Source organism: Chiloscyllium plagiosum, unplaced genomic scaffold (assembly GCF_037043375.1).
Source record: "Chiloscyllium plagiosum isolate Xiang-an unplaced genomic scaffold, Cpla_swu_hap1 HiC_scaffold_23, whole genome shotgun sequence".
Taxonomy (NCBI): Eukaryota; Metazoa; Chordata; class Chondrichthyes; order Orectolobiformes; family Hemiscylliidae; genus Chiloscyllium; species Chiloscyllium plagiosum.
Window position 1 is genome coordinate 40,497,951 of NW_028270161.1, and position 14,778 is coordinate 40,512,728.

A 14,778-nucleotide genomic window follows, 5' to 3' on the forward strand; every position below is an offset into this window, starting at 1 on the left:
GTATAATTGTCAGACTGTTGCTTGACTAATTTGAGATATAGTGTTCCAAAAACAGTTACTGTTGCAGGATCAACTGGCTTAAGAATGAAGAATCATTGGACTCCAAAATTAACTCTGCATTCTTCCCACAGATTCTGCCAGAGCTGCTGAGTTTCTCCAGCAATGTTTGCTTTTGTTTCAGATCTCTGGCATACCCAGTTCTTTATTTTGTTTTAGGTTTCGGTTATTCTTTATAAGGGGGAAAGGTCAATTAATTCCCTTCTTAGGGCAGCAACTCAGTGGTTAGCACTGCTGCCTCACAGCACCAGGGTCCCAAGTTCAATTCCAGCTTTGGGCGACTGTCTGTGTGGAGTTTGCACATTCTCCCCGTGAGTGCGTGGGTTTCTTCTAGGTGCTCCAGTTTCCTCCCACAGTCCAAAGATGTGCTGGTCAGCTGAACTGGCCATGCTAAGTGTTAGGTGCATTAGTCAGAGGGAAATGGGTCTGGTTACTCTTGGGAGGGTCGGTGTGGACTGGTTGGGCCGAAGGGCGTGTTTCCACACTGTAGGGAATCTAATCTAATCTAGACTTCAGGCTAAATCGCACTGTTTCAAGCGGGCAACTAAGAGACAGGATGAATAGTGGTGATCCAGATGGATTTTTACTACGGTTGTGCCATTGTCATTATTAATTCTAGACAACGGCTGAATCTTGGCGAGAGTCAAACCAGCTCCCCAGAAAACTGCCTGGGAATTGGAGGTCCACCGAGAACCCCATTGCCCCACGTTCCCTGCAGGCTGGCAGTTCTCCCGTGCTCTAGCACCTCGATGTGCAAGATCGTATTGGCTCAAAGGAAACCCTTTGAGAGACAAGAACTAAAAGGGCATAACTGACTGGTTTGTGTTCAGTGTACGCGCGTCCGGGTTTGGAGAGGGAGGGCGGAGATCGCCTCTGGGTTGCCGGAATTAGGTCAGAAATTGGCGAACGCCCGGGCCCGGGGGAGGCACTGGTGTTGCAAGATGTCCAGTGAAGTGAAGCAGAGGAAGAAGAACGTGGCCGGTGGCAAGCAGAGCGACGGGGCGAGAGAGCAGCCTGCGAGAGGGAAGGTGTCGGAGGGCCCTGTGAGGAATGCGCTGTGTTTGCTGTCGCTGCTCGCCAGCGCGGCCATGGCGGGGTAAGGGAGAGAGCTGGGAGTCCGCAACGCACATCGTTTCGTCTCTTCGACAACTTCGCCTGTCCCCTGTTCGTTTAAAAACCTCGGGGGTGTTCCCTCTTTATTTAAAACTTCGGAGGGGTTTTCCCCACTTTTAAAAACCTTGGGATGTTCCCTCTTTATTTAAAAACTTCAGAGTTGTTCCCTCTTTCAGAAACTTCGGGGATGTTCCCTCCTTTGAAAATTTTCAGGAATGTTCCCTCTTCATTTAAAAACCGTTGAGGAGGGGTGTTGCCTCTTCACTTAAATCTCCGGTGAGAGTTAAATTATTTTATCCCGGGTGCTGAAGGAACTGGGGGGCGGGGGGGAACTATTTCTTTTTGTTTTAAATAACTCTTTGTTTACCTTTTACTGTCGACGATTCAGGATGTACCCTGTAGGCGGACGGACAGCTCCAGTGAGCTGAACGGATTTAATTTTTTTTCTCTAAAACTAAACACACCAGAAAATGGCCGTGATTTTTCTATACATTAAATTGAGTGGAATTGGGCTCCACAAACCACGTTTGCTGCTTGTCAGGGCCCACGCCCGCCACACACACACACACTCACAAAAAGTGGGAAATATTTGCTCGAATTCCTGCTCCAATAAAAACGGCCCGGAGTGATGAAACTTGGTTTAATCCAGTGGGAGATCCGCGATGTCTGAAGACGGTTATTATTATTCTTCTTCCCTGTGAGGACCTCGAAGCAGATGTGTGGACGTGGTCGCTTGTGACCGTTTGGTTTTTGAAACCCAGCTTTGGCGCCTTGCGTCGAACGGAGCGTGAACCCCGGGCTCCCTTCAACTTTGACTCTGTCCGACTTGAACCGACTAAGAAACCCTGGGATGGGGCCAATTCCGAAGTCGCGTGGCTTTAATTTGGATATGCCGCCGAAAGTTTCATACTTTCCCGCAGCCTCTTTGTGTGGATCTGCTGCACGTCGCGCTCTGAAAGCAGTACCTGCTTCATTGGATTGTGAGAGTTGTAGAGTCGTAGAGATGTAGAGCACGATCACTGTCTTGATCAGGAAGATGACACTTCATCCCTCCAACTGTGGTGTTCAGTGTCCAGCACCTCAAGGACACTGTACTGGATGCTGAAGTGAAATAGAAGCAGAACACCCTGTGTTCACATGGTTCACATTTTAGATTGGAGTCCCTTTTTCTGAACTAGAACAAGGCTACCTTTGTTACTCTCTCCCCACATCCTGTCAGATGAATATTTTCTGTTTTTTACTAAAGATTACAACATTTACAAGGCATATGGGTGGATACATAAAGATAAAGAATTTAGAGGGATACGGGCCAAATACTGGCAAATGGGACTAGAACCAGGATGTCTGGTCAACATGGATGAGTTGGACAGAAGGGTCAGTTTCCATGCTGTCAACTCAATGATTCTATAATCCAGGTTCTCTCTGCATTGCAATCAAGAAAAGAGTGGTTAGACAAGTCATTGAGGATACCATATTAAGAAAATCACATTCCATCGCCAAACCCCTTGAAAGTGGTTTCTTTTTTCAAATTGCAAATGCAGTGTTGAAAACCAAAGTTAAACAAAGTACTGTGGATGCTGGAAATCTAACATCAAACCATAAAATAATCAAAAAGCTCACATCTGCCAGCATCTGTGGAGAGAGAAACAGTTGCTGATTCATGTCCACTATGACTTTCTCAGAATGGAGAAGAGTACTATTGTCTCAAAGTTAACTCTGTTTATTTCTCTATAGATGCTGCCAGACCCACTGAGCGTCTCTGCCATTTTCTGTTTTTATTTGAAAGTCAAAGTATTGGCTGATGGCTTCCTTGATATGATTTGCATCACTAACCAACATATAATTCACTGTTAGGTCATCAATAACACTTGCTATTTGCATGGCAGTTGTTTATGTTCATATTTTGCACTGAACCGAGGTGCAGAGCTGATGGTATAACCTTTTACTACCTGTTTATCCCTGAGCCCCTTTCTTGTAAATCAGTTAGCTTAATCTTTATCTGTTTTAAAGATATTGCCATGATGATTTGAACTATTGCCTTTCAGTTGCTGTTGCTTTGAAGATTCAAGTACCAAATTGTAAATAAGTTCACTATTGTGAAATTTGTCTTCTGTTTTTGCAGGCTCATGTTCCAGCAGTCAGCTAAGTTTGCTGATGTGGAACAAAAGTACCAGCAGCTGTACATGAAATCTGTAGCTGCCCAGGCCCTGGAAGATGAAATTAACAAAGTTTCAAAAAAGGTAAATGTGAGAAAACACCTGTTGTAGAAAGTTAAGCAGAAAGATGCATAATGGACTAAATTTCAATTTAAAAAGGAAGTTCCTCCAAGTTCACATAAATATCATTACTTAACATTAAGAAGGACATCTTGTCATGCAGTGATAAGACTCCCCTCCAAATTCTTGAACTGCATCCCATATGAGGACTGCTCACAGCACCAGGGACTCGAATTCGATCCATCTTCGGGTCACTGTCAGTGTGGAGTTTGCAAATTCTCCCTGAGTCTGCATGTGTTTCCTCTGGGACTTCTCGTTTCTTCCATGGTCTAAAGATGTGCAGGTTACTTGGATTGGCCATGCTAAATTGCCCAGAGTGTCAAGATAGATTAGCCATAGGAATTATAGGGCTCGGGTAGGGGGTGTTGGGTCTGGGTGGGAATCTTTTCGGAGGGTCTCTGTGGACTCGATGGGCCAAATGGCCAGCTTCCACACTGTAACAATTCTGTGATCCTAAGATGGCCATACAGATTGATAATGAGCCTAGAAGTCCTTCCACTATGCCTGATGGCAGGTGACAGTAACACAAGAGTTTTCTGGTCAGCTATCTTGCAGAGGACAATGGCAAATCACTGCAGTACTTTTCCTGTAAGAAGTGCATGGTCCAGCCTTTGGAAACAAGGCTTGTAGAAGAGACAGACATACACAATATTCACTATAAGCCTTATTTGGTCCTGCATCGGTAATGTAGCATTCCTGACATCAAATAAGAGAATTATAGAATCCATACAGTGTGGAAGCAGGCCATTTGGCCCATCAAGTCGACATTGACCCTCTGAAGAGCATCCCACCCAGATCCAACCCCCCCCCCCCCCCCCGCCCCATCCATGAAAACCTGCATTCCCATGGTTCATCAACCTAACTGACACATCCCTGGATACTATGGGTAATTTAGCATAGCCAATCAACCTAAATCTCAAGAAAAAGTGTGAAATTGAATTCACCTAATTAGTGGGTTAGAACGTGAAAATACCCCAAAATTTTTGGATTAGTTTAATTCTCCATAAGGGAGAAAACGTCCATTCAGCTATGAAGTCTGTGACTGACACTTTACTCTCTGAAGCAATGCATTCTATATTGAAGAACTCTTCTACTTGGGGCACCGAAGGTTGAGCAATAGATATGGCCTTGCATGGAGTGTCACTGAACAAATGAAGGCAATTAGATGAGAAGCCAAAAGTGAAACCTACAGTTTAAGACTTTATTTCTCTTCCTGCAAAGCATGAATATAATTGTTTCCATTCAGTTTTAGTTTAGGTTCCTTGCTATTATTGTAATTTTTCCAAGGAATATGATTTGATCCCTTTGTACTTCTTAAGGATATCATTAATTAGGTTCTATACATAGGAGATGATGATGCCCAGTAATTTTATGTCTTAATAACATATGTTTTCGTGTGTATTTACTGTACTGGAGTATTTGAATATTATAGGAAGAAAAGACTTGAGTATCTGTCATAGCCTTTTTCTGCTTCCCAGAAACATCTTGCTTGTGCTATTGGCTGCTAGGTTGATTACCAAATATTCCAAAACACAATTCCTTTGGTAACAAATGATTAAAATGACTTGCAAGTATGGCAATATGTAATTCTGTTTTAAAGGTGATTAATTTGTGATTGTATCTTTGCTACAAATTTACAAACTCAAATCCAAACTAAAGAAAAAAAACTTCATAGTTGGATGCAATTCAAAGTGTCCAGCAGAACTTTGCAAATTTGTTTATATGATTATAAAAGACGAAGCCATGAGGAATATATGAGGAAATATTGCACTAGAGCCTTTTAGGTTAAGGCTTTGTTTTGAACAATCCATATGCAGCTCTTGATGCTACCTGAGGTTATTGCAGCCTAAATTAACTTGCTGATCGAGGTAAGCATCTTATGACAAAAACTTTTCAAAACACCTTTAAAATATCTCCTCAAAATAATTAAATAGATATGCAAATATTAAAATTGATATTGACCAAGGGGATTTCTGCTGAACCATTTTAACACTTCATGTTGCTACTGGATATTCTTAGCCTTTGGTAATGCACGTTGCAAATTTGGGTCAGCAGTAAAACTTGCGGTGCATTCTGATAAAAGATGAGCTCTTTAGTGATAGATTTGTTTTACAATTGCATACTATCTAATCTTTTTAACTGCAGTGTGATTCATTTTAATTTCTGTTTTAAAAAATGCTGTAATGAGTAAAGGCAAGAATATTCTCATGTAAAAATACACAGGGAAGGTTTTCTTCATTCATCATTTGGAGTAAAGTATAAACAATAAAATGAAGATGATGTTAGCCGTTTTGCTAAACGTACCAATCAGTGAAAATCTTCCTCTTACTCTATCAGTGGGAATCACTGCCTTTTGTTAGGTGAGCCACTAGTTTGGTGAAATACATGGAAATATTGGGATATTGTATTCTGCAATAATTGCTCCCTGGAATAATCTTAGATAATTAGCATTAACATGTTACGATAAAGCTATTTAAAGCAACCTCAAAAAAGCCTGTGCTTTTGTTGTAGATAAAGACTTGAGCAAGAATTTCTCTAATTCTCCAATCTGCTACAACTTTGGAAGATATGTAGAAACTCCAGCTAGTTGAGGTAGATAAGGTGTATTCTGCTGAAGTTACGGCAAGCAATTTGCAGAACCCATTAGGAGTTTTGCATTGATGAATGTTGGAAGAGTTATACTGAGCTTTGGATCCATGAAGGCAAAGTTTCTGTGTTCAAACTGAGTCAGTCTAATGGATTTGCCCATTATATTTTTTGCTTCATCATTCAGTTGTAATACATACATTATTCACTTATGCTCACTGCTTAATAAAAGGTTCAACTCCTCCATTATTCATTATCATATATTTTCCGATACTGATTCACCAATTATGGTTTGTGATGTTGGGGGTTACTGTGCAAGATGCCTTTAATCTCAAACATTTCTAGCCCTTCGGAAAAAACGATGAAAACACTTTTATCCATATAGGCATTTTCTTACAGAAAATGCTAAAGATGCTTCTCATGTAGAAGGAGAAGTGTTTATTTCTTTTTTTTTTGTTAGAAGGAATAGCCCAATTTTCTCTCTGCAAAACACCATGTTGAGATATTCCTGCTGCTTGAAGAATTTGATGCTGCACTGACCATACCTGAAAACTGTTGATTGACTTATCTTTTTGATTCTCATATCATACTTAACTGAAAAAACATAACTTTATTTTGTGATGACTATTGATGATTGTCAACTCATTTCAAAAAGCTGGACTTAAAAATTGAATTGCCAGGGCTATAAGAGCCACAACATTTGGTTGCATTTGCCTGCTACTGGTAATGTCTCTAAATCTTACTTCTGGGACAGTATATTGAAACATGTCTTTTGACCTAAACATGCATTGATATCACAAGTCATGTTATATTATACAGCATTTATATCAGTCTTTTTGTAGGATCAGTTAGTTCAGTTGGTTGGACGACTGGTTTGCAAAGCAGTGGGGCATGAACAGCACAAAATCAATTCCCACACTGACTGAGTTTACCATGAACAAATCTCCTTTGAGTCTCTTCACTAACCTGAGGCGTGGTGACCCTCAGGTTAAACTCATTCTCCGTCAACCCGCTCTAATGGGAGCGCAGTCTATAGTCTGGTAGGACTGTAGCGATTTTACCTTTATTTATCAGTTTACGTTTCATAAACTACAGCTTGTTTCATTTCTCCAATATACAAACAAGTTAGGAAATACATATCTGTCTTTGATCGGCATGGTCTTGTTATGTCGATGAGATAATGTCAATTGTCACAGTTCTGGTATTCAGTTACCTGGAAATCTGGTTTTTGAAGCTAGTTTTCAACCAATCGAAGGGAAACCCTTTGATGTTGTGCCCACCAGCAAAATGAATGATGGATTTAAAGGATAGAAAAAAATTATTTTTTGCAAAGCAAAGTATATAATAAACTACAAATGGCTCAGCAGGTGTCATTTATGATATACATGTACATAAAATATAATTTGCTATAATCTGCAAATATATCCATTTCATGTACAGAGAAGGCTGAGACACTGATTCATCAAGGATTGTTCATGCAGGTAGAGATGCAAAATGGTTGTACATTAATTAGAGTTATCTCTACTTTTCCCCCAAATATTATGCTACAAACTGAGAGATGGAGCACTCGTTTATCCCATTCCAGCATCTATTACCAAATAAGCTGTCTAAGTGTGTTTACCAGTTTAGTGTCAATGTTTGCATGGGGTCACATTTTTTTATTGTGGACAACTGCTTACTGAGAACTAGATTGAAATCAAAAAACAGAGGCGGCTTTCATTCCATAGCCTGCCTGAACTCAATCAGATCCCATAATTGAAAAGTCAGTTTCTAATATAATGCTGCACATTAATACGTCTGATTATTTTTGTAGTATATGGTTAATATGATAGTGAAAAAGATTATAACTTCTTTCAAATACGCTATTACAGTAACTAGTTTATTTAATAGTTTAAGCCCAATACTGTCTGATACCTTCAAAAATGACAGTCAGAGAATCTCAAAATTTCTTGCAGACTAGATTATACATAGTCTTTTCTGCCATTACATTGGATTGCCTTTTTGAACACTTCGAACATTACTATATTTATCAAACAGAGATCTTATGACCATTGATTTATTTATATAACTTAAGCCAATACTCATAAGATCCTGTTGTGAGTTTTCCCTATTGTTTCGGTATTGTGCTGCAATAAGAATGTGACTTGGTGTGCTTAATCTTTGGTCACTTTGTTTCTGACATGTACTACATTTTTGAATTAATTTCAATAAACTGAAGCTCTTTGAAAAACAGTTCCAGAGGAATTGTAGCTGATATTATTATGTTTGATACTCCTCTGGGAAATTTAGTCAGCAATTTGTAAAAAAGATGTCTACTTTGCTCACTCTTGCTGGTTTCTTCTGTGATGTAATAAGTAGTCTTTAAATGCATTGTTGGAGACTGACACCAAAACCATAAGCACTGTGCCCTTTGTGTACTCATGCACAGGTGAGGGCTGCTGCTGCTCCTCTGTTTGCCTCTTCCTGTTCTCCAGCACAGTTCAGAGTATTTTTTATTGTGAAAGCTAATCCAAACAGCAGTGCCAGAATCTTGTGAACTGTTTATGAAGGATCAGCAGGTGCCCACAATTCTCTGGAAATATTAAACTGAAGCCCTGGTATCTGACATCTGTGACATTGAGTGTACATGCTTGAATGTGCTGTCCATTCTGCACCTTAAAGTGAACTTAAATAAATTTCTAGGACGATGTTTTGAAGTCAAATTCTTGGAAAGGAGAAGATGCTGATTAGCAGTAAAAACATTTACTATTTATGTCAGAATGAACTTGGTCACTTTTATTGCTGATTAAGTAGATCTGCCCTGTTTTGTGTTGCGGATACAGCTGGAATCATCCGAAGACGTCCTGCAGAAAGCACTGTCATCCAGCTCAGTCATGACCCTCTTCGAACAGGAGATGTCAGAACTCCGCAGCAGTATGACTAGTCTACAGAATAAAGAACAGATGATAGCAAGAAAAATGCAGCATGTCAATGAAAATTTTCAAAATATTTCGGACACCTGGAAACAAAGCTTAAATGAAATAAACACTGAGATTGCCAACTTGAAGTCAGAGTCAAAGAGCATGCATAACAAAATTTCATCAGAAATTAATACAGTTGAACAAGGTGTGAAGGATCTCACCAAAAAGATGGAAGATTTAGAAGGGAGTACTATGAGAAACACAAAGGCGATTGAGCGGCAAGAGGAGGATGATTTGGGTGGCCTTGAGAAGCAAGCGAACTGGAATATGAAAACTATTGAGAAATTAGCTGAACAACAGATCAGTTTGATTTCAAAGGATAAAGAATTAGGAGAAAAACTCTCTGATTATGAACCTAAACTTAAAGAATGTCAAGAACAACTTCCCATAATTGATAATGGTGTCCACTCTGTTCTTAAGATATCCAGTGACCTCCTTAGCACTGAAAAGAAAATAGATGACATGACAGTCCAGATATTTAATTTGGAGGACAACATGCTGAAAGTCGTAACTGAGATATTGGACATTAAAAAAGAGCTGGAAATGTTATTGTCTGATGGTCAGTTTAAAAGTCAATAAATTATCTAGATGCCATGAAAGCTGTGTGATGGGATATCATCGAACAAGAAGGAAGAGGAGAAGAGTCCATGGCTTTCTACAATTAAAGTCACTGCATCAGTAAACTGTGCACACAAATGCAATTAACGGCACTCTTTTGATGCATTCTAGCTTTGCTTTTGGGACAGGAAATTTCCATAGGTGCAAATGTAGTGGCATCAAGTGTAGTTTGTTGGACTTAACTGCTGGTAAAATAAATCATTGGAAATGATACAACCCAAAAGATTGCTTTGGAAATAATGCTTAAATTTGTTGAAAGACATTACAGATGTTGAAAATTAGAGTAAAAGCTATGGGAAGAGTATAATTTGTAACTTTTAAAACAAATCATCATGTTTGCTTTCAGACATTGTTCACAGATTAAACACGTTAATTTTATTTCAGTGATAATATCTAATGAGTGAAACATTGACGGCAATTTGAAGGAAATGTGTTTGTTGTGACGAGCAACCTGTGTTGTGCAATCTGCAACCATGTGTTTTTGGGAATATAAATACAATGAGGTGAATGGTGAGGAGTAGCTTTAGATTAGTTAAGAAGCTATGAAGTAAAACTTTTAAATTTCAGTAGAAAGGCAGGTGATAGGCACAAAGTAAACTTAGCTCTTCAGGGACTGAAGCTGGCATTCCAGACTTTTAAAGTTCTCAGATGTCAGCTACTTCCAGGTCTAACCCTGTTTGTGTCTTTGGAGAGACTGACAAGTAACAAGCCATGTTATCTTTGTCCAGTTTGGGAAGGGAAGTGGGTTCCAGAGATGGGAGCTCAATCCACTGCTGGCCATGTCAAGGAAGGTTGGCAGATCCCATAGTGTGACCAATGGAAGCACTGCTGAGGCTGTGAAGAAAGCACTGTCTGTAGCTGCCACCAGCACGAAGGAAGCAGTTGAGAACATGTGACGCATAGCATTGGAGACATCTGCCTTCACAAATTAACAAGGCTGAAAGATGAGGATATAACACACTTGCCATTTTCTGCCAAATAAATTAAATTTAATTTACACAATATAGTCTCCACCCCCACTTGTGGGGGTGCAGATGCAGTGGAGAGAGGGTCTGGACAATGTGGAAAGACTATAATTTGCATGTTAAATGTCAGTTAATTGAAGTAAAAAACTCTGCTACCAGTGTGCTCCTATTGTACTTCAGAGGGAAAAGTATGAGGAGGGAAAAGTATGAGGGAAACAGCAGGTGGCCACTCTAAAGTTCCAAGTCTGTTACTCACTCACCCCATCCCCACACCCTATTATAAATTCTCCTTCCATGGCCTTGGAAAAATACTGGCCTAAGTCTGCTGAGTGTGGTACATGTTGGGGGAACATTTGTAGACATCTTTAACCTCTCTTTACTACAGTTTGAAGTCCCCATCTGCTTCAAGAAGACCACTATCATCCGGGTGCCAAAGAAAAATCATGCAGTCTGTCTCAATGACTACTGCCTGGTGACTCTGACCTCCATAATTATGAAGTACTTTGAGAGGCTAGTCATTGATCACATTAACTCCAGCCTATCGGATTGACTTGACCCTTTGCAGTTGACCTGGTATAATAGGTTAATCTCTCTCTGGTCCTGCACTCATCCTGGAATATCTGGATAAGAAGGATACCTATGTCGGGCTCCTGCCTATTTGCAACACCATAATTTCATAAAAAAGCTCATGTCTAAACTCTGAGACCTAGGTCTAGGCTACCCGCCCTCTATAACTGGATCCCAACTTTCTGACCTGTAGACCACAATACGTAAGATTGTGACAATATCTCCTCACTGATGGCCTGCAAGGCTCCGTACCTAGCCCCCCACTATACTCCTTATACACTTATGACTGTGGGGCCAAATTCTGTCCCAACTCCATTCACATGTTTGCTAACGACAGCACCATTGTAGGGCAGATCTCAAACAGCAATGAAACAGCATCGAGGAAAGGGATTGAGTGCTTAGTGACCTGGTGCAAAGACAACAATCTCCCCATTAATGTCAACAAATCGAAGGAGCTGGTCATTGAGTTCAGGAAGCAGAGTAGAGGGCACACCCCCTGTCTGCATCAGTGATGCTGAGATGGAAATGGTCAAGAACATCACCTGGAAATGATTATCGCCAACCATCTGTCTTGGTACAGCCATGTCAACGCAGTGGTCAAGAAAGCACAATAATATCTCTACTTCCTCAGGAGGGTAAGGAAATTCGACTATTAGCAATTTTTATATATGTGCCATAGAAAGCAGTGTATCTGGATACATCAGAGCTTGGTATGATAATTGCTATTCCCAAGATTGCAAGAAACTACAGAGAGTCATGAACACAGCCCAGTTCATCATGCAAACCAGCCATTCACCGACTGCATCTATACTTTCTGTTGCCTCGGGAAAGTAGCCAACATAATCAAAGACCACTTTCACCCTGGTTATACTCTCCCATCCTCTTCTGGCTGTGAGAAGATATAAAAGATATTTATATACATGTGCAAATAGATTTAAGAACAACTTCTTCCCTGCTGTTATTCGACTTCTGAATGGACCTCTCAAATTTTAAATTTAATGTTGATCTCACTGTTGTGCACCTTCTCTGCACTGGTAACATTGTATTATTTTCACTGTTCTATTACTCTATGCACTTTGTATTGTCTGATCTACCTGTACTGCATGCAAAACAAAAATTTTCACTATCTAGATACATGTGACAATAATAAATCAAATCAAATGCTATTTGATTTTACTGTTAATATTATTTGCTCTATATTGAATTACAAGAAAGGTATATACTACAAAGACCTAGAAATTTAAACCGAAAACCAAAAATTCTGCAAACAGTGTAACATTTTCTGCATTCAGAATAATCAAACTGAGATGTTAATGCTTCCTGTCCCTAAACGCTACCTATAAAAGGTCAGTGTTTCCCCAATTGTTCCTTTTATGGAATAAGAATTTGATTCTTGGGTATGACTGTAATTTATACTGTGCTGAAATGTGACCAGTTTAAATCCGTTTGATTGCTTTTCAGATTTGATAATAGTAATGAAATAAGGTTTCATTTTCCACTTTACTCATTTTTGAATCAAAAATGGTTCAATGGTTATTAAATTAAGTGTCTGATTCAGTAACCTGATTGTATTTAATAACGTTAGGAGTTATACATGTTGGAATTGAATCAGATTTGCCCTCTATATGCAAGCATTTTTTAAAAAAAACTTTTGTTATTTCTCCACACTCATTTCTCTCTCACTGTCTCTAGTAATATAAATAAGCTACCCAATGGATATGACAAAAGCACCTCAAGAAAGACCTACTTGTTACGATTTAGAAAGTGTGCCAAAACTGAAAGAACTGTCCCACAAACCAATTCAATAACAAGCTAACTTAATTAGAATCTGGTCATAATGTTTTTCCTTACATACTTAAGTAGTTTGTGTACTGGCCAGTGCAGCAAAACCTGGACAAAAAGCAAGCAACATTCATATCACCTCAGTGTTAGATAACAACCACTTCTAACAACACAAAATTTAGTGAGTTTTTTTGACACTTATTGGCATTGGCATTGTCAGTTTTGCCTGCTGTCAACATTCTGTGCTTCACTGTTATCAGAAACATAACTTGATCAGTCACATAATTACCGTGGCTGCAAGAGTCTGAAACTGGAGTGCCTGATTCTGTAGTGCCTGATTCACCTCCTGACTCCCTAAAACCGGCCCACAACATACAAGTCAGAAGTGAAATGGAATATTCTCCACTTGCATGGATCGCTAAACTTACTCAATACTCAAAAAATTCGGCACATACAAGAAAAGCCACCTGCTGATTTGGTACCTTGTCCACCACTTTAAACACCCACTCCCTTCACTGCTTGAAGATGTGTTTAAGAAACATTCCAAGACTTTTTGGCAGCATCTCAACAAAACCATGATTTTGACCACATAGAACGACAATGGAAGTAACTGCATGGGTACACAAACTCCAAGTTCCTGTCCAAGTCAAACTGTATGCTGACTTGCATTTCTTCATTGCTGCTGGTTAAAATCTTTTCTCTTTATGTAACAGCATTTTGGGTGTTCCTTGACCACTTGGGTACAGTAGTTCGTGAGGCTGGCTCATTACTTGCTTAAGAACAATTAGACATTAAATAATGGCCTTCCAGTATTTTGTTTTCTTTCATGCAATATGAGCATTGCTGGCAAGGCCAGGGTTTGTTACCCATTCTCATTTGCCCTTAAGAAGGTGGTGTCGAACTATCACTTTGATCCGCAAGGGTCCATGATGTGCAAGTACACAATGCTGTTAGGTAGGGAGCTCCAGGATTTTTATCCAGTGACAGTGAAGGAATTGCAATTCAGTTACAAATCAGGATGACCGTTATCTTGAAGGAAATGGTAGTGTTCTCTGGAAACTTCAGGTTTCAAGCGGCTGGTGAGTTTCTGGTCAACGGTAACCCATAGGATGTTGATAGTGGGGATTTCATTATGATAATGTCATAGAATGTGGTTACATGATCTCTTGTTGGAGATCGGCATTGCCTCACACTTACATGAGGCAAATGTTATGTTCCACTTCAGAGCAAGCCTGTATATAGTCCAGTCTTGCTACAGAAGAACTGCTTCATTATACGTGATTTGCAAATTGCATTGAGCATTTTCTAAACGTTAGTAATCAATTGCTATTTCTGACCTCATGACAGAGGAACATCATTGATAAAGCAGTCAAGAATATTTGGCCTAGGACTCACTGCCCACATCTTATGAATGAATACATGATATATGTAAAGGATCAAAAGAGTTCAAGATGAAGGCAAGATTTATTTTAAAATAATTATAAATAAGATAATGAGCTGGGGAAAGCATATGGTAAACTTCTGTTTGGAATTACAAATAATACATAATTAGTATATAATAAGAGGTAATTCATTTCTCTGTTTTTGGAGAACTATTTGGTCATTTGCTTTGATATTCACTGTGCAACATGAATACAACAGAAGCATTCACGGAGTATTACCTGTTCAATATATTAAATAATAGCATCCTCTTCCCCATATGAATGCCAAATGGCATGGCATTCTAAATAATCACGTGTGATAATGATTTTATTCAAAAAACTCTAAGTAACCATTGAATTTGCATAACACGTTTGCAAAAACAGATCTCATTAGTACCATAACTATTGTACAGTTTTGCAACTTGTAATAATA

At 39.4% G+C, this 14,778-nt stretch overlaps 1 protein-coding gene across 3 annotated transcripts in view; it reads left to right on the top strand.

Moving 5' to 3' along the window:
• Positions 1–547: 547 nt before the first annotated feature.
• Positions 548–14,778, top strand: part of ikbip (IKBKB interacting protein) — a 29,350-nt gene continuing 15,119 nt past the window's right edge. Inside the window, exons 1-3 of one of the 3 annotated variants that reach the window (XM_043713656.2) lie at positions 548–1,153; positions 3,293–3,410; positions 8,855–12,329. In XM_043713656.2, the coding sequence (XP_043569591.1) occupies positions 999–1,153; positions 3,293–3,410; positions 8,855–9,571 (990 nt within the window). In that variant the 5' untranslated portion in view covers positions 548–998 and the 3' untranslated portion in view covers positions 9,572–12,329. The other 2 variants (XM_043713655.2, XM_043713657.2) reach the window with 2 other exon arrangements.